This window comes from Mauremys mutica, chromosome 1, assembly GCF_020497125.1.
Source record: "Mauremys mutica isolate MM-2020 ecotype Southern chromosome 1, ASM2049712v1, whole genome shotgun sequence".
Taxonomy (NCBI): Eukaryota; Metazoa; Chordata; order Testudines; family Geoemydidae; genus Mauremys; species Mauremys mutica.
The window spans coordinates 43,039,840-43,064,189 of record NC_059072.1 but is presented as its reverse complement, the minus strand read 5'-3'; the positions used below and the strand labels follow the sequence as shown (position 1 = coordinate 43,064,189).

At 42.2% G+C, this 24,350-nt stretch overlaps 1 protein-coding gene across 3 annotated transcripts in view; it reads right to left on the bottom strand.

Moving 5' to 3' along the window:
- Positions 1-24,350, bottom strand: part of LOC123353989 (V-type proton ATPase subunit S1-like) — an 87,941-nt gene that overhangs the window by 31,266 nt on the left and 32,325 nt on the right. For all 3 annotated transcript variants that reach the window (XM_044995574.1, XM_044995582.1, XM_044995591.1), the window contains exons 5-7: positions 20,309-20,502; positions 17,778-17,818; positions 7,714-7,799 (exon numbers count right to left, since the gene is read on the bottom strand). In XM_044995574.1, the coding sequence (XP_044851509.1) occupies positions 7,714-7,799; positions 17,778-17,818; positions 20,309-20,502 (321 nt within the window). The remainder of the gene's footprint in view (positions 1-7,713; positions 7,800-17,777; positions 17,819-20,308; positions 20,503-24,350) is intronic.

The following is a 24,350-nucleotide window of genomic DNA, read 5'->3' as shown; positions in this document are numbered from 1 at the left end:
CACTGCAAATCCCAGAAGTCTTGAGTTAGACCCCTACACGCGTGACATTATTTTAAAAAAAATCTCATGATTTTTGGTCAAAGATTAGATCATTTGAGGAGGGGTCTGTCCTTGTAATTTTTTTGAAATGCCCCTGTGAGACAGGGTAGCCTAATGCTTTGAGGAGCTGGATACATTACAGCAGGTTTCTGTAGTTTATAAAATTCTTACGTTGCATATGGTCTCATTAATGAGTGAATGTGATACAAATGGAGTATTAAATATAGTCTTCTCTTGCGCCCCCCCCCAACTTGTTAGGTTTATTTACACTGAAGCATTTTTCTGTTCCTATTCATTTCTCACTTTCTTTTCTTTCTAATGAGCACCAGAGAACACTGCCACTTGGGAATCAGTTGGGTTGTCTTAACAACACCTTGACAGAAAAGGCCAAGGATAATTGTCCTGATCTAATCATGATATGCCAGGTGAGACTTGTGGAAGAAAGCAGAATCTGGGGCCAATCAGAAAGGAGAGGATCCAAAGAAACTCAGTTCCTGAGTCTGAGCATGGGCAATTAAAACATGGTAGGCTTCCTGAACCCAAAAGCTAGGAGTGGGTAGCCAAGTTTCATGTGGTGGGGCGAACCCTTTGAGGACAGCAGGTTGAAGACCTCTGCTGGGAAACTTAAGTTTTTACTTCAGGGTTCTACATTTGTAACATTTGTGCATGTTTTAGCCCAGCTTGAGGAACTACAAATAAAACTTTTGTTTAACCCTCCAGAGACAGAAGCACCTATGGCTCTGTTTTACAAAAGCCAGACCCTCCTCATCAGGCTTCCTTGCAACACCTTGATGCTCTCAATGTGCATGTGACAATTACAGCATTACCAACTCTTGTTAATATATTCAAGTGAAGTGATTATGGCCCCTGCTGCCAGAGCTAGTGGTGGAGGTCCTATAACTGGGTGGCAAAGGGTGCCTCTGTTGTGCCCTGTTAACAATTCCTCCCTTCTTCAGGGCTCTCCTGTTCCACTCACACCAAACACAGTCTCACAGGCCCTTCAGACCAGGCTTTTACCCTTTTTCATTTCCCCAATACAACAAACTAAAACTGAAAACAACAGCTACCCTGCTAGTCTTGAGTTCTGTCCTCAGGTGTCTCTTACCACCAGGCCTTCTGCCTCTAGCAGTCACTGCAGTTTCCTCATGCTTCTTATAGTAGAAGCACCTTACCCCATCTAAGGTGTTAATCAGGGTTGGATAAACCTAGCCCTCTAGCATGTAAGGGTAAACCACCCTGTTATAAGGCCCAACCAAGATCAGGATCCTATTGTGCTAGACACTTCATGTAGTAAAGAGATAGTCCCTGCCCTCAAGAGCTCACCATTCAGTTCAAAGATGGTGGTGAGTTTGTGACACAGGAGTTGAAACCCATCAGACTCATTTCATGTGAAGGCCACCAAATATCCATTAAGATGGAAACAATTTTTAATCCTTGCTGAATTGGGCTGGATTTAAACACACTCTTAAATAAAATGCCCCAGCCAGTTCTTAACTCCCATTATTTAGAGTATAAACACAAAAAAAATAATAAAACAAATATTAACTCAAGAGTCTAATTCACTTCTAAATACATTTTTGCAATGTAAAGCCTTTCCACTAATTGCTCCAGTGTCCTTATATCTACTTTCATACCTATATATCTCTTTTTTCACACAGCAGAACTGAACCCACAATTTTCAATTCTACAGCACAGACCTTCTTCCACTTCAGCCATAGGAGTAACTTGGGGAAGGGACGCATGCTGTTATCCTCTAGGTGAGCCAGAGGGTCTCCTGTGCTCCTATCTCCCATTCCCCCTCCCACTCCTTTTAAAAGTGTATGTGACCATAAATGCATGTGACCAGGGGAGACACTGAAAGTGCAGGCTGTGAGTTAGGAGGGAGATTCAGAGCTGGTTGAGAGACTCCATGTTGATTTCCCTGGTCTGCAGTGATCCTGAAGAATCCACACGTTTGCTACTGGAATTATCTCACCCTGTGGGGAGAAGGGAAAATCTCCTCCCAAATGGAACAATGTGGGTGGAATTCTATGAACTTCCCTTTGTGGAGTGTTCTGCCTTTGGCCCGTTGTCAATACTGTTACACATTACCCATTCAAGTTCTCGGCTCAGAGAGATAGTCTATAAATATGCTAATGTCCTGGGCCCAAGATATTGAAGATGTAAATAATTAAGGTAAGTGACTGTCGTCATCAGATAAGAGGAGGTTCATTTCTGCATTTCCTAGTGAAGTCAATAGGAATATAATTATTAAACACAAGATGAACTTCAGAGAGGCTAGAAAACACATGAACTGATAAAGCACTACAGACGTTAATGTCTTTGCTGAGAAAAGCAGCACTGCAGCACCTAGGGTTAAAGGTTAAAATACTGACTTGCAGTTATTTACGTGGATATCATAGTAGAATATGAAACAAATAATGGGATATTGCTAAAAATATTTCTTTCTCCCTCTTCCATTCTGATTCCAAAATAACCAAGCTGATTTTTTTCCCCCTGTAGTAATGTGCAACCAGCTTCAGCCAGCTTGAAGCAGTTCTTTGCTAATTATTTTAAACAACACTTTGAATAGAATATGGAAAAATCTGGCTGAGTTAGCTGGGCAATAATTAAGTATACTTTCTACATCTACAAGTTAAAGTTTATTTTTTGAATGTAAAGGAGTGCTCAAAGCTGGGGGGAAGGGATAGGAAAACCCAACTATTTCTTCCTTCTTGTAGCTAGCAGCAATATGTCTCAATATGGCCTATAAATCTTCCCCCCAGGTTTGAAGACTATAAATGAGTAAGTGAATACCCTACTACACACACACACACACACACACACACACACACACCCTACACCTCAATCCCAGTATTTAGATGGCATTTGGGCCATTCTCCTGACCCTTATTGTCCTTGGTCCCTGGCAAAACTCCCATTACTGTGATGTCAGAGATTACTAAATTCGATAGCAGATACTATCACCTTAATCAGAGAGAGACGAGATGAGGGTGCCAACTGCAAGTGGATGAGGCAGCAGTTGCAAAGCATGTACAATCAATTAAAAAAAAGTCACTGTACAAATGGAATTTTCCAACCCTGTCACCGGCCACAGATGATACAACTATTCTATAGGCAATAAGTAACCATCACTGTGCTCAGTTGAGAGGCACAGCCTCCACTTCCTGTATATTTTCATAGCCAAGAGTAACACATTCAATACACAGCAGTTTTTGAAATCCCTCGTGTCACAAAGGTCAATGAGGAATTGCATCTTGAACCTACAGTCCTTGCACATGCAAAATACCTATCGACACCACTGGAAATTTTATGTGCAAAACAACTACTAGGATCAGGCTGATATACAGGACCAGAAAGTCTGAACAACAAGCTTCTTGAAATTTTCCTCAATACAACTCACAAGAATTATTGTGTGGCTCTGATTTTCATGTGGGACACAAAGGTGGGGAAGTGTAGCTCCATCAGAAAAAGCTGACCTCTTCTAATAGAAAATTATTTGTCTGGCTCGGATTGAAACTCTCAAACTACTGCAAATACTAACTTTCTGTGAAGAAGCTGCTCCTCTTGACTCTACTTCGGGAAGCTCCAGCCTCTAGCTGTTGCTAGGCAATATGCATCTACTGCAGTCCCCTCTCTCTAGTCTCTCGCTACCTTGTGGCCTGCCAAGGAGTTCCTGGCTGAAGCTGACAACTGAAATGGCAACAGCAGTGGCTCCAAGAGATGAACTAGGTGATGTGGCACCCATAGAGTGGGCCTGGTGCCAAGTGTGGCAAGGCCTTTCTAACCCCCCTAACTTCTTGGGACCTTCACCTGAGCGGATGGGGTGACTCCAAAAAGACACAGCTGCCCTCCCTCAGTTAGGCACATACAGACCTCCAATATGGGAGATATCAGGACCCAGGTAGAAACATTGAGAATTGTTCCGTCACACAGGAGAGACTGGGATTCCCTTTCCTGATCCAAAAATAAACCACCGTGTTTGCTGCTGAGGACTGACTCCCTTGCATAAGCAGTGACTGAAGGATGACTCTATGACACTGCACTCCATATTCTTCACAGTGATATTTTTATGACATGATTATGGCGTAATTATGATGCATTTTGTACAAGGTGTAATTGGAAAAGTTATTATTTAATTAACATGATTATCCTATTTGCATGCATGTATCATTTTTGTATCTGAAGTTATGAATACTGACTATGGATCTGTATTTCAAATGTGATTACTCTGGAAAACACCCACAGCTAGCCTTTCAGGTATCACAATGATGAAGCTAGACAGTGCTAATGGCTAATCAACAAAGACAATGGGCTATGGAAAAGCTTAGGCTTCCTGTAAACATTTCAGCCTGCCTGTAAGTAATAGCTGCTTTGACTCAGCAAGGGCATGTGATCAGACCACATGATACTGAACTCCATTTTAAGTACCTGTATTTTTCCACAAACTGGGCTGGGAACTGTTTTTGGAACAAAGGATTCCCACCATATGTTAAAGCTATATAAGGTGGGGTGTAACATCATCTAGGGGCATCACTCACCACACAAGGACACTCCTGGAAACACCTGAGGAACAAAGACTGAACTGGGGAAAGTGCTGGTCCCAGGCTAAAAGGATTTCTAGCCTGTGTATGGAAACCTGGTGGACTGCTTGTATCATCCGTAAGGGTGAGAAATTGCTAATTCATATCCAATCTTTTTAGTATTTTAGGTTTAGTTTGTGGTTTTGTTTATTTACTAGGTAATCTGCTTTGATTTGTTTGCTATCAATTATAACCACTTAAAATCTATCTTTTGTAGTTAATAAACTTGTTTTTTGTTTTATCTAAACCAGGATGTCTTTGAGTGAAGTGCCTGGGAAAAATCTCAGCTTGGTTAACACAGGCTTGTTGCATATCCTTCCCACATTGAGGGGAGAGTGAACTATTTATGAGCTTACATTGTAGAGATCTCTGTGCAGTGCCAGACAGTATAATTTTGGGTTTATACCCCAGTGGGCAGGGGGTGTGCCTGGGGAGCTGGGGAATTGGCTTGTGTTTGCTATTTGCACTCAGGTAGCTCAGTTTGGGTGAGTGGCACCACCTGCTGTTATGTTGGGTGTTAACAAGTCCAGGTGAGGCTGGCTGTGTCTCCAACCAAGATGGTTGACTATAGAGCCAACCCAGCTGTGTGTCTTAGAGGGGCACAGTGGTTCCCACAGCTCCCAGGTTGCACTCCGGGGATGACAACTCTTCACATTACCCATGTGACAGAATCTAATATCCAGAGGAATCTTGAACTAGTTACCAAAACTAGTAACTTGTTATTAGCTCATGCTCCAAAACGTCTGTTAGTCTATAAGGTGCCACAGGATTCTTTGCTGCTTTTACCAAAACTAGTTAAACTAGTTCAGCATAGACTTGCTGTTCTGAGGTATTAGCCATCTAGCGCCAGGCTCATGACCCAGAAGATATGGCAGAAACAAGCAGACAGAGAAAGCCTGGGTAAATCTCTACCTCCTGGTGGAGTTTCTATATGTTGCTTCCTTGGCTGTGGTCATCCTGGCCTCCTCTTACCTGCTCACCAACCACCTCTCACCCACAAGAGACCTCTCTGGCTGCACTTACTAAACTGGTCTTCCCCATCAATAGAGAAAAAGGACTTTAATCATAGGAGGATTTTGATTTCTACCATGTTAATTCACTTTCTCAGAGAGAGACTCTCGTCTGGAATCCTGCCCATGTTTTATTGTTGATAAGCATTTCTCATAATTGCTTTAGTAGTGCTTGAGGCTATGGAAGCTTCCACTAGAGAGAAAGGTCTGCAGCAAAGAGGTATTACCACTAGTCATGAATTGCTTAGCAACAGCTAGGAGGCAGAATTACCTGCAAGGGAGCCGAAAGGAACAACTGTTCAGCTCTGGAGTAGGTATTTCCTTTGCAGAAAGTGAATTTACATATACAATACCAATCTTTTTATAAGAAGAGTATCATGATTGAAGTCACTTTCCTTTAAGGGTAAGGAATGGTGTCCCTAGCCTCTGTTTGTCAGAAGGTGGAGATGGATGGCAGGATTATCTGTTAGGTTCACTTCCTCTGGGGCACCTGGCATTGGCCACTGCCGGCAGACAGGATACTGGGCTGGATGGACCTTTGGTTTGACCCAGTACGGCTATTCTTATGTTCTTATCAATGGAGAAGAAAAACTTGGTGAAGGCAAATCTCTTATACCGAATAGTAATTAGAAGTGGAAGCACTTCCCAATTCCTTTCCAACAAAACAATATCAAATTAGCTGATTAATGAATGAATGCTGCACGTGACTAGAACATTCATGGAAAAGTACCCTGAGATATTAGCTTATAAATAGGAGTGAATGCCAAAAACATTATGCTGGCTATAGTGTAAAGAGTTTTATTTAAAGCTAAATGCTGGTGACAATCTTAAGAAGTAAAGAATAATGTAAAATTCCTTTTCACTTAACCAACACTTTTGTTATATATAATGATCAGCTTCTTGGTTGTCACTGGGGATTGAACCTGTAATCTCTATATAGAGCATAAACCTTTACAGCTTGAGGTGAAGGAATAAATTTGACTTTAGCTGACAGTTGAGTACATTCATATCTTCATTGGACCAAGCACAGACAGAGAAGCATAACACATATTGAGCACGGGGTTACACATAGAAAATGGATAGATGAATCTCCAGTAGGTGCTCTATTGGCTGCCTCCCATAGCCCTCTATGGCAGCTGATAAACCTTGACAGTACTGCAGTAATTTAATATCACTTTTACTGTGCAAATAACTTGAAGTGTTTTTACATGGACTTGCATTTAGAATGTAGAAGAGTTTAATAAGGCTCAATTTATGGAATGTAGAATAATTAAAAATGACTGCATTACTTTAATTATTGACTAAAGCCCCAGTTGGCTGAACTGAATCACTTTAAATATTCCTTTTAAATTACTCTCAATATTCCTCTAACCAACCCGAATCTTTTCTTTCACAATCTACCAAATGCATATCTGCAATTTGCGAGTGACTGCTTCCTTCCATTTCATACAGGAAAGAACTGTGACAACTTGTAATTCAACCAGCTTGCCAAGAGAAACAGGTCACACTGAGGAAAGTGACCTGTTCTCATCATTATTTACTTCTCTACTAATCTGTGTGTCATCTGCAAATAGTCCAGTGTCTGTATCTATTTGATTACTGTTCCTTCTCCTCGGACTACCATCAAAAAGTGCAATCAGTTCTGGCTAAACCTCACGTATCTGGAACTAGATTTAGACCACCAACTCATTTCTCTGGACAACTAACATCCATCAGCTAATTAACAACTTCTGGCTAATAATGACCTGATCTAGGTTTGAACCCTCTAGAGATGAAAGACCTGATAATCCAGTGCTTCATTAAGGTCCTTCTTATGCAAAAGACAATAATTAAATGGGAAAAATCTAAATATTATGTTTTTAAAAAATTGCAAGTTATAAAGACCACTAAAAAGGTGGCAAATTCACAAATCTATTAAAAATACATGTCGGCAATTGAAAATCCAGGCAATCCTTTCTGCACAAAGTCTTGTACAGGACTGACTGCTTACTTGTGTAATCCTGAAAGTCACGTACAACATTCATTAGCAAGTATTGTTATACGCCAAAAATTTGACAGCTCTAGACACGGAAGACTACTCACCCTTGAAGGTCTCATTGCAGTATAAATTACTGAAAACTGAATTCCTTGTTCTTGTAGACTCATAGTCAGTCTTCCAATTATTTTGTCTGTAAATACAAATTTGTATAGCTTACCAAACTCTAAATTGAGAACTAAAAATCTATAATCATAATACAAGTAACAGCATAGATAGGTATTTAAACTTAGTACAATTATTTAAAAGCATCTATATGACACCACAAGTTGCATGATAATTTATAATAATAGAAATGTAAGGTGGGAAGGGACCTTGAGAGGTCATCAAGTCCTGCCCCCTGTGCCGAGGCAAGACTAAGTAAACCTAGAGCACCCCTGACAGCTGTTTGTTGAACCTGTTCTTTAAAACCTCCTGTCAAGGTTCCTTCCCCACTCTGAACTTTAGGGTACAGATGTGGGGACCTGGATGAACAGCTCTAAGCTTAACTACCAGCTTAGATCTGGTCTCGCTGCCACCATCCAGATTTCTGAATTATCTGGAAAACTCTCAAATACTAGCTCCCTTTTCTGGATAGTCTTGAGACTTCTTCACCAAATTCCTGGTGAACACCGATCCAACCCCTTGGATCTTAACACAAGGAGAATTTAACCATCCCCCCTCCTTTCCCCCACCAATTCCTGGTGAGTCCAGATCCAGTCCCCTTGGATCATAAAACAGGAATGCAGGGGCAAGATTAGAAAGGCACAAAATGAGCTCAAACTAGCTATGGGAATAAAGGGAAACAAGAAGACTTTTTATCAATACATTAGAAGCAAGAGGAAGACCAAGGACAGGGTAGGCCCACTGCTCAGTGAGGAGGGAGAAACAGTAACAGGAAACTTGGAAATGGCAGAGATGCTTAATGACTTCTTTGTTTCGGTCTTCACCGAGAAGTCTGAAGGAATGCCTAGCATAGTGAGTGCTAATGGGAAGAGGGTAGGTTTAGAAGATAAAATAAAAAAAGAACAAGTTAAAAATCACTTAGAAAAGTTAGATGCCTGCAAGTCACCAGGGCCTGATGAAATGCATCCTAGAATACTCAAGGAGCTAATAGAGGAGGTATCTGAGCCTCTAGCTATTATCTTTGGAAAATCATGGGAGACAGGAGAGATTCCAGAAGACTGGAAAAGGGCAAATATAGTGCCCATCTATAAAAAGGGAAATAAAAACAACCCAGGAAACTACAGACCAGTTTAGCTTCTGTGCCAGGGAAGATAATGGAGCAAGTAATTAAGGAAATCATCTGCAAACACTTGGAAGGTGGTAAGGTGATAGGGAATAGCCAGCATGGATTTGTAAAGAACAAATCATGTTAAACCAATCTGATAGCTTTCTTTGATAGGATAACGAGTCTTGTGGATAAGGGAGAAGCGGTGGATGTGGTATACCTAGACTTTAGTAAGGCATTTGATACAGTCTTGCATGATATTCTTATCGATAAACTAGGCAAATACAATTTAGATGGGGCTACTATAAGGTGGGTGCATAACAGGCAATAACCGTACTCAGAGAGTAGTTATTAATGGTTCCCAATCCTGCAGGAAAGGTATAACAAGTGGAGTTCCACAGGGGTCTGTTTTGGGACCGGCTCTGTTCAATATCTTCATCAACGACTTAGATATTGGCATAGAAAGTATGCTTATTAAGTTTGCAGATGATACCAAACTGGGAGGGACTGCAACTGCTTTGGAGGACAGGGTCATAATTCAAAATGACCTGGACAAATTGGAGAAATGGTCTGAGGTAAACGGGATGAAGTTTAATAATGACAAATGCAAAGTTCTCCACTTAGGAAGGAACAATCAGTTTCACACCTACAGAATGGGAAGAGACTGTCTAGGAAGGAGTACGGCAGAAAGGGATCTAGGGGTTATAGTGGACCACAAGCTAAATATGAGTCAACAGTGTGATGCTGTTGCAAAAAAAGCAAACTTGATTCTGGGATGCATTAACAGGTGTGTTGTGAGCAAGACATGAGAAGTCATTCTTCCGCTCTACTCTGCGCTGGTTAGGCCTCAACTGGAGTATTGTGTCCAGTTCTGGGCACTGCATTTCAAGAAAGATGTGGAGAAATTGGAGAGGGTCCAGAGAAGAGCAACAAGAATGATTAAAGGTCTTGAGAACATGACCTATGAAGGAAGGCTGAAAGAATTGGGTTTGTTTAGTTTGGAAAAGAGAAGACTGAGAGGGGACATGATAGCAGTTTTCAGGTATCTAAAAGGGTGTCATCAGGAGGAGGGAGAAAACTTGTTCATCTTAGCCTCTAAGGATAGAACAAGAGGCAATGGGCTTAAACTGCAGCATGGGAGGTTTAGGTTAGACATTAGGAAAAAGTTCCTAACTGTCAGGGTGGTTAAACACTGGAATAAATTGCCTAGGGAGGTTGTGGAATCTCCATCTCTGGAGATATTTAAGAGTAGGTTAGATAAATGTCTATCAGGGATGGTCTAGACAGTATTTGGTCCTGCCATAAGGGCAGAGGACTGGACTCGATGACCTCTCGAGGTCCCTTTCAGTCCTAGAATCTATGAATTATTGGAAATCAAACAAAGCTCAAAGGGTTAGTATACATAAGATATATGCACAATATGTACTATACTGAGAGTAATAATTCTACTTTGCCTTTGTGAATTTTGGGTGTGATACTACTAACTCTGAATTCAATGGAAACTTTGCTATTGACTTCAATAGGAGCAGAAGCAAATCATTAATTAGCCCTGCTGTTAACATTTCTGAGAAAAGAAAGTAAGTCATTACAAACTACCAGGCTTTCCAAATTCAGTGTCTTGCCATAGTTTTGCAGTTGTATTCAGTAAGGGAAAATAATTTTCTTATGGAACATTCATCATTCATAAAATCATAGATAATTATGACAATGTACAGCCTATCTCAGTTTGCCAACTGAAAATGCTAGGAAAAATCTCAAAAAACATTAGCTTTTTCAGAATGATTGATGGAGAAGTCAGTCAGTGGGCTAATATTTCCTGTCTCGGTACATTTACTGCTTCTTATCTACCAAGCAAACCCTTCCAAAGAATGGATATTTCACAACCCAACCAAAACAGGCTTCTCACATGGATTCTAAGTAGACAAGCTACAGTAACTGAGTTTAATTTTCATTTATCAGTATTTGCTCTCATTTCATTACCCCTTTAACCTTTTCTATTTAGTGAAATTGTGCTCTCACACTTAGGCAGCTTTAAGTAACTGTTTTTCAACAGGATTTTACCAGGTTTGCACAACTAAGCCAATAACTATTTCAATCAAGAGGGGCAGATATCTAAAGGTGTTTTTTTAAAATGATAATCAAAATTTATCTCCTATAAAAAAAACCACTCATAGACTTTCCCCAGCAACATAAATGACAGTTTACATTTTATATATTTGATCTAGGAGTTCTGAGAAATTACATCCTGCAGATGTATATGCAGTAGGCACAGGAAACAGTTTCTCTTTAAAAACCAACAGCTTGAGTTACCATTTGCAGCAGGTATAATACAAGGTAAATGCATGTGTTTGTGTCTCATTTAAGATAATCAAAGAACTTCTGAGATAATAATACATTATTTAGCATTTCACTGAAACAAGGAGACAAGCGTAGCTATAGCTACCAAGAATATCAATGACTTTTGGCTTTCAGAAAGGTCTAGAGACAATCTGTTTATTCAGAGGAGTTGTCATGTGAAAACACTCAGGACAGTATGTTTGATAAAGACTACAATTCACCTGTTACCAAAAAAATACAAAAACCCCATGACACACTCACTATCAGTTTCTTCTAAAGTATCTTTAAGAATGTTTCTTAGATTATAAACTCTTCAGTCCAAGCACAGTGTCTAGCTCACTGTTTATACAGCACACAGCACAATGCAAGCCCTACTTACTATTTATGAAATTAAAATAATAATGTTTAAAAGTTAAAACACAAAAAAGCTGGCAGCAATACAACTAGAATCCTGCAACCATATATTTAGTACCTAACAGATATACAAAAGTTATCTCAATTAAGAACCTCCACCAAAACTGATAACAGAAAATAATTCCCCTGCTCCCTTCTGGAAGGTCCAGAACCTGCAGTCTCTACTGAGGCTCCCATTAATTTCAGTGAACACTTGATTTAAATAAGAACCGCAGGATCAGCACTAGGACTATCATATGTTACTTCCTAATCTATCTTCATTTCCTCACTGGACTTTTACACCATTGGGGTGGGGAGGAAGGAAGAGAAGAACTGAGGGACAGGAAAGGGAATGGAAGGAGAGAAGTCAAAAGAAAGAGAAGGGTCAGAAAAAAATAGCAAGAGAGGAGAATAGGAAAGTGAAGGAAGGAGAAAGAGGTGAAATAATGGAGAAAAGTAACAGGTAAGAAATAGGGCTTAGGAGGAACAGACTGAGAATAAGAAGGAAAGGCGGAATAAATGAGGAAGCGATTAAGGGCCTGATCTCACATCATTAAAGTCTATGGGAGTTTTGCCACTGACTTCAATGGGTGCAGGAATAGGCACTTAAGGGAGAAGAATCTAACTGACAGCTGCTATAGAGGAAAGGTTCTACTGAGAAGGAAAGAATCTTAGCAAAAGGGAAAATGGTGGGGGGGATCCCAAGTGAATGTCATATACTCTGCCTCAAACAAGAGAGAAAGAGAAAATACTGAAAGGAAACAGAAGGAACAAAAGACAAAGATAAAAAGGGGAAAAACACAGTATCTTGAAGACGTGAAAGAAGTATGGCCCAAGAGAGAAAAAAATGATCTTTAAAAAATGAGAGACATAGTCAAAGGGATCTTTTCACAGTTATTACATATACACAGAGAGAAAAAGAAATCTTAACCAAAACCATAGGTCTGGATACTTGGAATTTTGGGGAAGTGTAGTGGGGCAGCTACTACAGCCATCAGAAAAAGGGCTGGAACAGGCCAAAGAGGCTTCACAGACCAGCAATCAATCAGCAAAGGCCTGTGGAGAGCCAATCAGGGTAAAGAAAGAGGCAGCCAATCAGGGCCAGGCTGGGCCCTATATAAAGACTGCCTAGCAAAGGAGAGGGCAGCCTCTCTCTGATTAGTAAGGGAGGAGGGCTGGCTCCTGAGGTAAGGAGGTAGCATCTTGGACAGAGCAGTGCTGGGCAGGCTTGGGGAGCAGAGGAGAGCTCTGGCCCAGTTACCTGCCAGACTGTGGCCCCTGTTAAAAAGGGTCGAGAAGGTGCATGGGGCCAAAGGGGAAGTGGCCCAGGAAAGATAGGCAGATGAGAGGGGAGAGAAGGAGGGCAGAGGGAGGCTGCCACTTGAGGGTCCCTGGGTTGGGACCCAGAGTAGTGGGTGGGCCTGGGTCCCCCCTTGCACTGCATCTGGCCATGGAGGAGTGTGGCCAAGACTGACTGCAACTTGCCCCTGAGGTGAGAGGCTAGACTTTGGGGTTGTGGTTGGTCACTGAGACAGGTGCAAGCCAAAGGCTGTTGTTACCCCCTCCCCCAGGAAGGGGATGAGAGTAGAATAGTGGGTGCTGCTGAAGGGCAGTGTCCTGAAGCAGACACCGCTGAGCGGGGAGCAAGGCAGTTCCCAAATCAGCAGAGCAGGCAATGGGTGAGACATAACACGCAGAGAGCGCTCCACAGCTGACAAGAGCTAATTCCCGGAGGAACCAGCAGGAGGTGCCAAAGGTGGTGAGTCTGGACCCTGTTACATGTGGTGGAGAATGCAGGCATAGACAATCACCCCTGATACAAGGGGCAGGGCAAGGAGTGTGGGACTATTGCAGGGCCGCCCAGAGGATTCCGGGGGCCCGGGGTCTTCGGCGGCGGGGGGCCCTTCCGTTCCTGGACCCGCCGCCAGAGTGCCCCGAAGACCCGCGGCGGGAGCCCCCCGCCGCCGAATTACCGCCGAAGCGGGACCCGCCGCCGAAGCGCAGCCCGGTCTTCGGCAGTAATTCGGTGGCGGGGGGGGGGCCCGCCGCGGGCCTTCGGGGCACTTTGGCGGCGGGTCCCGGAACAGAAGGGGCCCCCCGCCGCCGAAGACCGGGCTGCGCTTCGGCGGCGGCGGCGGGTCCCGCTCCCGGTCCCGCCCCCGACGGTCCCGCTCCTCCCCTCCGCCCCCGGTCCCGGCCCCAGCCTCTTACCGAGCACGTCGCCGGCGGGGCCTGAGCTCCGTCCCGCTCAGAGCCGCGTGGTGAGGGGGCGGGGCTGTGAGCTCCACGCCGAGCGGAGGCAGCTGCCCCGCCCCCTCCCCACGCGTCTCTGAGCGGGGCGGGGCTCAGGCCCTGTTGGAGCTCACAGCCCCGCCCCCTCACCACGCGGCTCTGAGCGGGATGGAGCTCAGGCCCCGCCAGAGACATGCTCGGTAAGAGGCTGGGGCCGGGGGCGGGACCGTCTCTGAGCGGGGCGGGGCTCAGGGGCCCCGCCGGAGACGCTGAGGCTCCAGGAGAGGGGCGGAGGCGGGAGCCTTCGCTCTTCTCTTGGGGGCCCCTGCGGAGCCCGGGGCCCGGGGCAAATTGCCCCCTTTGCCCCCCGCTCTGGGCGGCCCTGGACTATTGCCTGGATCTGAAATTGAGGAACTGAAGGTGGAGAAGATGGTGAACTGGTACTGGAGAGCCTGTGTGGCCTGGCTCGCTGAGCAGCAAGGGGGACTGCTTCAGCTGCTGCAGGGGGAGGGCACATGGACCTCATTGGAAGCCAGGCACCTGGGGCCAGAGGCCAGTGCCAGGGTCTAAAGACTGTTTCGCCTGTGGGTGACTGGGACACTACAGAAGGGAGTGCCCCTAACGGGTTGGGGCACAGAGACCCTATCTGGACAAGTAAGGAACTGAGGGAGCTCTCCCTGTGAGGGTAGCAGGGGGCCCCAAACATGTTGGGCCTGTAGGAAACTGGGGCACATGAAGAGGGAGTACCCCTATGGGACTTGCAGGGCCCAAGCTAGCCCTGCAGGAAGGGCTATGCCAGAGACAAACTGTGGGAGAGCTGTGGCCAACAGACACTGGAAATGCTTCCTTTGCCACAAAGAGGGCCAGTTAAGTCGGCCCTGCACCCAGAGAAGGAGGGGCAGGCTGTAGGATTGGCCTGGGTCTGAAACTGCCCTGAAGGAGGGGGTGGTGAGAACCAGGGCCCTAGAAAGGGGATTGTCTGGGGGTAGGGAGGCCCCAGATAAAAAGTGGAACCCACGTGGGAGCTGAGCAGGCTACAGTGGGCACCCAAACCCTTGAGGAAGGGAGCCGGCTGCTCCAGTGGCAGGAGAGACATCTTGCAGGCCCAGCTAAGAGGGAAGCTGGGGAGATAAGACCACATGGGGGGGAGTCTCTAAGGGGGAGGGTGTGTAGAGGAGTGGCTGCTCCACTCCTGGAGAACAGGGATTAAAAGCAGCCAAGCTAAGATGACTGGGGAAGCAGCCACAGCTGGGGCCATGCCTAATCAGGGCCCAGCTGGCCCTGATAAGAGGGCTGGGGGTCAGAAGCTAGAGGAGTCTCACTCTAGACCTGGAGTGGGAAGGGCTAGCTGCCTGCGAGCAAGGTACCTGAGGTGGAGCAGTGCTGGAGAAGGGGAAAGGGAGCTGGGGAGCCTTGTTAAAGGCCAAAGCTGGTACAGGGGTTGCAGAGGTGCAGCCTGGGCTTAGGCAGAGGCAGCTGGTCTGACTCCCTTGCCAATGATGAGTGGCCTTTACAGACTTCAGTCTGCCCCAGTGAGTGGGGGCTAGATGATGACTGGCAGTAGCCATTGAGGCAAGGTAGGTTTAGAGGGCTGGGGGTTCCCCTGGGAGGGGAGACCCAGAGTGTGGGCTTACCGCTGGGGCAGAATCCCAAGATAAAGGGCACCAGGGTCCGTGAGGGACATGGGGCCAGCAGCAGGCGAGACACCGGCCTGCAGAGGGTGTTCCATATGCTGGAGAAATAATTCCCAAGATGACTAGCAGGAGGCACAAAACTCCTCCAAAGCCAGGATGGGAAGGGGGGCAGATCCAGCTGCTGCGGGGGAGAGGAGAAGAACCATCTCCCCTGGTCCTGGGGGCCACAGCGGGGAAAACCAGGTCCTCTGGCTGCCCAGACAGAGAGAGCTCCTCCAGCCACAGGGTGCACAGAAAGTGCCCCTCCAAAAGTGGCCACATTTTTATTCCTGTGCATGCCCCTGTGAGGAAAGTAAAGAATTTACTGTGACATGCATACAAGTCTTTTTGAGTTGCTGTTCACTGTTACAGGTCTGCAGTATTTCTCCTGATTTTACTGTTGGCGTTGTCAGAAACAATACACAACATTTATTTACGGCATTCTTTTTATGTTACAGGGATGTGATAAATGGCATTTGTTGTTACTGGTCCAAACACCAAATAGTAGCTATCAGTTGTCAGTAAATAATAAATACAAATAATTAATGACCCTGCAAGGAATTGTGACCTCAAGAGGTCTCCTGATAGCAGTAACATTTGGTAAATGGATTGTGTTGTGCTGCCAATAACAAACAGATTTGCTCGAACATGGAATGCATGATTTAGAAAGCTGTAATGCGAACCCTTTATATAATGCAATTATTGGAAGAGTACAGTGAGATTCCTATATGATTTTGTCCCATCAATTCCATAGGCCTTCAATGGGATTTTTTTCTTTTTAAATCAGCATTTTAGTAACTTTTCATTTTTTTAAGTTTAAATTCACTGTCACTGATATTTTCAGGAGTTATTGGGCAGTGCTTTGGTATCACCATGGTTGGCAAAAGAATCACAAGGACTGAACATGAACTGTGGAGCCAGTACACACTTCTACTTTTATACAGCTGATGGCACAATTGAAATGCAGGCCAGAGCCTAGCTTTTGCTGCTCAGGTGTGCAAAGGAAGCAGAAACAGGCCATTTCTTTGCTGGAGCAGTGAGTCCCCTGTACACGTAGAGTGAGTATAGCTAATTCCTACATCATCCCACCACCTCTGCAGTTCCAGAATAGGAGAGATCTGAGGGTTGTGGCCAGAAAGTGCTACACTCTGGCAGTCCCCATCTGGCAGAATGTCCCTTGGGGTCTGCTACCAGCTGGTGGAGTTTAGAAAAGCTCTGAGCCTCTAGTTATCCAGTGTTTTGTGCTTTTTTTTGGCTAGTGATGCTACCATAGTGTCTCAATGATTCAGAGACAGAGAGCTAATAATTTCTATTTAAAAATCAAATTCACTTTGTCCTATGCAAAAATAAAGCACCATTAATTTCAGAACTAAGGTGTTCTTCCTGATTTCCAAAAGCTGCCTCTGATTTTAGATCTGCAGTTTTTGGGACACATATAATTGCAGGCACATTGTATAGCCACTTAGCCACCTACAGTAGTGACTTGATTGTGTGTGCAATCACTGGGGCCCATGAGATTGCCCCCCACAATTATTTGCAAGCTTCATAATAGGAGTTCTAATTTGGAGCCCAAGTTAAAACTCTGTGAAAACTAGTGCTGCCTATTAATTGTTTTACAGCTTGCTTACATACCCTAGGGAAAAGAAAAGGTTTTTAATACAGAAATGTATGCACTGATGCCCCCTTAAAAAGCATTGTGTGGTACCTATAAAGCCAACAAAAAATTAAACTTAAAATCAAGCACTCTTTGAAGGGCCCCGTTATCATTTTACAGAGGCAAGAGAAGCATTTCCCAATCTTTTCAATCACGTGTACCATTTTTCTAGCCTAAGACCTCAATCTTGTCCTTTTGAGCTGACACCTCTGATTTAGTTGTGTGCACTGTAATGTACAGACATATGAGTGGGTCGGCTAAAATGTACAGAAGTAAATAGGAGACACGGTGAGCAGAAGCTTATCACTGAAGCAGGGATGGAATTCACAGTATCAATCACAAAAAGACCAGTCATATTTAGGGCCTGATCCAGTAAAGTCAACTGGGAGACTTCCATTTATTCCAGTGGACTTTGGATCAGGCTGTCAGTATCTAAATGCTATGGTGATTGGCTATAGACAAGTAATATAGGTGCTGATAGATTAAAAGAATCCTAAAGAATTAGTAATAGTATCATACCAATTGTTGGGAATCACTAGAAGGTATAGCATGCACCCTCAGGAAAATAGGATCAAATCATGAAGCATTGGATACAGCAGCCACATTGCTTACCATTTGCAGCGAAAGCCTTTGCAGTAGAAATATCATTTAATCTATACAAAAAAGGAAAGATAATTAAAATATTGAATGGACCAGAATAATATTCTCAAGAAACTTCTGGAGTTTTGGCATGCCCTTCCTATGCTGGTCTGCAAAGCTACTACTCCCTCCTTATTCAATCCTTCATTAAAGTCCATTTCTTTTTTCTGCAAAGCCCATAAGAAACTAGTCAACTAAGAGATGTATTTATTTTAAACTCAAACTTTGCTCCACCAAGCTGTTGAATTCCCCAGAACAAGAAGCCATGTTACTGGTATTAACCTGGTCCTTCCCTCCCCAGACTCCCTCTCATTAAGTTTTGTCCCCTCTCATTATGTGATCTTGTCTGATATTAGCTTGGAAGCTCCTTAGGAGAGGGCTCTTGCCTGTACCTATATTGTGACATGCTATATATCATTATGCTATCTTAGGGTCCAGTTATGTCTTTGATAGAGAAAGAGTTATACTGGAGCTAGGGAGGAGCTCCACTGTCCAAGTGATGGTGCATATATTGAGGCACCAGGGAAATGAACTAAGCAGAGTGACTTGCTACACCTATGCAAATGGTGTAGCCAGACCTTCTCTCCCTAACACTCTTATGTTGGTGCTTGATGGTTTGTGTTGGATATATACCTATCTCATAGAGCTGGAAGGGACCCTGAAAGATCATTGAATCCAGCCCCCTGCCTTCACTCACAGGACCAAGTACTGATTTTGCCCCAGATCCCTAAGTGGCCCCGTCAAGGATTGAACTCACAACCCTGGGTTTAGCCAGCCAATGCTCAAACCACTAAGCTATCCCTCCCCCCTGCAAACAGGTTAGGTTCTATCTTTACTGTGCCCACACATGCTTTTACTAGGGTTCCTAATGGTGCTGGCAGTGCTCCTCAGCACGGCAAACCAACTTATAGCTGCCTCCTGTGCAGGTCCACTACCCAGCATCTGCTTCCCCCTTTTGCACGGGACAGGCATAAGTTGGCCTTCAGGGCACAGCAATAAGCAAAACTCAAAATTGTAAATAGGAAGTTAATATTTTAAAAGTTGCTTCCTGTTGATCTCAACATCTTGCAGTGTGGTTTGCAAATGTTTAGCATCAACTTCAAAGTAAACTAGTTGCTTGATTGTACTGAATTCTGAGAGCTATAAATGTGAAAGCAAGTGTTCAAAGGCTTGATGGTGTTACAGGGTAGATTTCAATGAGCACAGATGCAAAATAAATTTCAATGAAACTTTAGATTTTTCACATGTACAATTTACTTTTATGTTTAAAAGCATTTCCATGTGCTCTTGCCGCTCATGACATCAGTGACAGAAATGTTTACAGTAATTTATCACTGCTGTCACTTGGAAGAGAATGGAATGCTGGTTAGAAACATGTCAAGTGGTGGTGAAATTGACAACAGAACAAGTTATCAGATTAAATAAAATATTCAAAGTCCTGTCAAACTCAATGATTTGTATGACTATATTGAGATAAAGCACCTAACAGGAATATTGACAGCACCTGATAGGACTACCTATAAACTTCATAGCTTTTTGTTGAAACAGAAACACAGAAATATACAGATTGTCATTCCAGCTCAGGAGACTGGTCCATATAGTTCAGTATCCTATCTCCAACAGTGCTATACCAGACACTCCAGAGAGAGGGGTAAAAGTCCCAGAATTAACAATCATGCAATAATATGCCTATGAAGGAACTTTCTCCCTAACCCCATCAGAGAGAAGATGGCTTAGTCCTAGAAGCATGAAGGATTTGATAATGTCCTTTAAAACTGTATAATTTATAATTTATTTAATATTTATAATTTCATTAACCTGTCTAATGTGACTAAGACTGATCTCAATATTGATATAAACATCCAATCCTTTTTATAATCCTGCTAGGTTCTTAAACTCTGGAATACCTTATGGCAGTGAATTCCACAGGTTAATTACATGTTGCTTAAAATAATTCCCTTTATCAGTTATAAATGTGTTGCCATTTAATTCCATTAGGTGCTCCATGTTTCCAGTATAATGACACAGATAAAATTTGACTGACCTTCTCTACACCATTCAATTACTGTCCTTCATAAACGGACAATGTGAAATAATACAGTGTGTGTATTTAGGACAAAATATTTGATAATAACTTTCTTAATCCTGTAACCCTATTGTTTTAGGGACAGATTTTTAAAGTTTTTTAAGTGTTGCTGTGCTCAGCATTACAACACCTAACTGATTTAGGATCTTAAATCCAATTTTCAAAAGGGATTTAGGAACTCAGTCACTTTACTGTCAATGTGATTCAGGCTCCTAAGTGCGTAAATTCCTTTTGAAAATAAGATTTAGGATCCCAAATCAGTTAGGTGTTGCAACACTGAGCATAGCAATGCCTCAATAGCTTTTACAAATCTGGGCCTAGTGACTTATATACATGGTTAATACACATGGAATTTTCAAGAAGGCTTGAAAATATACAGAAATGTCCATTCCAATCTTTATTGCAACAAGCTCCATACCTGCTGATTGGCTGTAGCCTTATCACAAATATGTTGGGCTTGGATGTGTCTACTTCCAGCTTAGATACCTCAAACTCATCTACGTCTGTTAGCTTCCAATCCATTGATTCTTGAAGATAATCCAAAAGGTAACTGGTAGCCTGACAGTCAACAGCCGATAAAACAAAAGAGGATGATGAAGACTCAAGGAGTTCCTGTAATAAGTATGTGGAAAATTTAGTCATCTGCTTCATAGTTAAGACACTGGCGGATTGCTATATTCTTGATTATGATATTCAAATCTGCACACAAATCCAACAATGCAATTTTAAAAAATGACAAGTAATGAGCACTGGTAGAGATGGTTGAAAATTTTTCAAAATTAGTAAAGCTTTGCAAAGCTTACATTTTTTTCTATTTTTTTCATCAGTTTATAAAGTTATTGAAATGTCTGAAAATTCAAAATGTTGAATTTTTTTTGCAAAATTTGTTTGAATATTTTCACAAAGATAATCCTGCATTTTTCAACCAGTAATGTATTAACATTTTTGCCAACAGGTTTTATTTCTCTTTAAATTGATAGCACATTTTATTTAGCACATACTCCATATGAAGCCTTGTAAGCATGATAGTGAAAGCATGACAGCTCCTGGTCTGCATTCCCCAGAACATATAAAGTGCTAGTTTCCTCACACTTCTACACCAATATGTCTCAATGTGTCACAGTAATTCCATCTACATAGCTACTACACCATGAGGAAGTGCATTCATACTGCTAGTCTAATACATAAAGGGCATCAAACAGCTGTCAGACAGGAAATTAATGCCCTTGTAATTGAAACTAATCAATACAGGTAAGCACAAGTTAGAACAGTACAATTCAGTACCAGATAGCCACACTACCATGTCTACACACTTTGCATCTTCAATAACCATTCTTGATAAGTGCTATGAGTGACTAATTCATAACAAATAATTTGACAAATCTTGCCTATTTTGGGGTCACAGAATCTCATGCTGTTGCTATTTAAATTTTTATAAGTATTTTCATGAATTTCAATTACTTCCGGGCTTGCTACTCAAAACCTGAATCACAAAACTCCGACTGAGTTGGCTCAGCTGGGATTGATCAAACGGTATAATATTTGTTATTTGATCAGGTGAGCATGACTCTTATTCAGGTGTCTGAGTCAAACTCTCATGGAAAGTGAATTAAAAAAAAACAAAAACCAACCCTCTTTCTGCATGAATGAATAAATAATGCTAATGTTCTGAAGACGCTGTTTCTGTGTCACTGCAAACCTACACTGTCACAGGCTCCCAAATTGAGACTCTGACAGGTGCTAAGGCCAGTTGGGCCTGTTGCCTTAATACAGTTGGGAACTAGGCGGGCTGCCATGCAGAAATCCAGTTCCAGAATGGCTGAACCATGTGGTTCTTCCAGAGAAGTGTGACGGTAGCAAGGCTGATCCACAAACGGTGCACATGAGAAAGACTAATGGAGTCTAAAACAGGTTGCACTGTGACTATGACACCTTGTTCACAGTATTCTCTCTTTTGCATTTCTTAATTTAGGGATAATTGCTACTATATCTAGTGTTCTGATGTTAAACTTGTTACAGACTCTCTCTTAACTAATGCTAGTGTTATGGTGTTGCTAAAGCTTTTCTCCTCCTACTCATTCTTTCTGTCCTTTAACACTTTCCTGACCCTTTTCTGTTTTTCTGATTGCTCAGATGTTTTGCTGTTGCTTATGTTTCCTGATGGTATTGATTTTAAAGGAGGGAACTCCAAGCTAAGGTTAGACATTTTCAGTTTCTCTAGCTGCAAATCAAAGATACTTTGGTTGCATTGTCTAATTAGCCAGGATGGTAGAAAAATAACTACAGAAATGAAAACAGGGCCAGGCTGCATTGGTTCACAGGCCTCTGAGAAGGGTTCTCAGCTTCTTCTACAGGAAAATGATGTCATAGCCCGCCTTGCTTGTTTTGGTTAATGAACCTGAAGATAGTTAACAAGTTGCATGAAAAAATCATGATGCTATATTTAATGCCAATAGTTTTGTTACTTTAATTCAGGGAAGTCTATGGCCTGTATTATGTTGGAAGCCAGACTAGATGATCACAAAAGAGTCCTGTGACACCTTATAGTCTAACAGATGTATTGGAGCATAAGCTTTCGTGGGTGAATACGAAAGCTTATACTCCAATACATCTGATAGTCGATAAGGTGCAACAGGACTCTTTTTTGCTTTTTACAGATCCAGACTAACACGGCTACCCCTCTGATAGACAATCACAGTGATCCCTTCTGGCCTTATAATCTCTGAACCCCTTGCTTCCAGCAGCAGGAATTGTTCCAACAATAAATTAAGCAGTATTTAAATTTTTTGTTAAAGAAAATTTTTAGTGATCAGTGTCTTGATTTATAAAAATTATGAAGATGGATATTCAAAAACCTATATGAGTATTGCACACCTGTCATTAAGGAACCCACATGATGCTTTAGCTGTCTAGTATATATTCAGACTAGTGTACATCTTTAGCTTGTCAGACTTTAAATGGGATTGAGACTGCAGAGAGCTACCCAAAAGGGCCTGATTTTGCATTCCAATGAAGAATCAGGCACTAAGGGGCAAATCCAGTTCTGAGTAATCAAGCTGGACATTGGGAAGATCTGCAGGGGAAAGGGAGAGAAGTCTTCTCCCTAAGCACACAGAGTGACGGTGGAACCCCTTCATAGAAGCTGGAGTGTAAAATCTTTGTAAAAGGAAATTTTTCTGATGGCTATGTCAAATTATCATCTGAATGAACTTCATTGTCATTTTACAAGTCACATCTCTTTTAGATTAAACATTAGAGGAACTTTTTAAATTGATTTCATTTGTTTCTAGAAAGATTGTTAATTCCTCTCATTTGTTCTTAGATACAGATACTTTTCTGTCCATTTTGTAACAAAACATATTTTGGGGAAAAGATTCTTATGTTCCCAGACTTTTCCAGGGCAAAAAAAAAAGTAGGCAGGTTTCTTCATATAAATGAGAGATCCTTGAAGTCTTTAATCCGCAAAAATGCCATTTAAAATATCAAAGTTGTGGGTTTATTTTCTATCACACTGATCAATTAGTGTCATGTATTCAAAACAAAGCAAAGCAAACAAAGTTGGAAGAACCATCTGTTTCTACTCAGGTAACAGTCTTTTGAAAATCAATGACAATCACGTGGAAAATTTGTGTTGTCACTGTTTTTGAAGCTTTCAGCTTATATAATGTATTTTATATTTTTAGATTAATAAAATATACTTTACCACAAGTTTCAGGAGGCATACATGAAATTATGCATTATAGTTCTAGGGAAAATTGATGCAATATACTTTAGCAGATAATAGTTATTTCAACTACTGAAAGTATTTGTGAAGAAGTAGTTTTTCATTCCATTGCAGTTTCTCAGCTAATGTTGTGACGGTTATTATTGTATATCTCATTTATTAAATTTGTTCCTGCCCTTCCATTTCAGGTTAACTGCAAATTGTTCTTTTAAAATTGGGAGCATTGCTTGATTTTTATTTATGTACTTATTTTGTTTCTTTATGATGTATAAAGAGGGCCTGATTTTATTCGTTTTTATTTTCTAGTTTTTAAAAAGACCCTTGTAACTATCAGCAATGCCAAGTCTGGTCATCCCTGCTTTTGCTTGAAAAACACTTAATAGTAGGAAGCAGTGTCTTAGAGCATGTTTACCATATGTCCTCACACCATAGGTGAAGGGGAAGGTTGGAATCTTTTAACAACAACCACCTTTATCTAAAAGGTTAGGTAGTCACTGAAGTTAAATAAATGTAAACAAAGTTTTAAAGATTCTAAGGCTTTCTCTATCCCAGGTGATTGTACCAATTTAACTAAATTGGTTTAGAAACGGAATTTGGTTAAACTGGTGTAATCCTCTTGTGTGGAGACTCTTAAATTGGTTTAAGACTATCTTGTATCAATGTAGTTGAAGTCAGTACAGGGGTATGTAGCAATAGGTTTCTTGGTAGAGTAGAGGATAATATTTCAGCCTCTTTA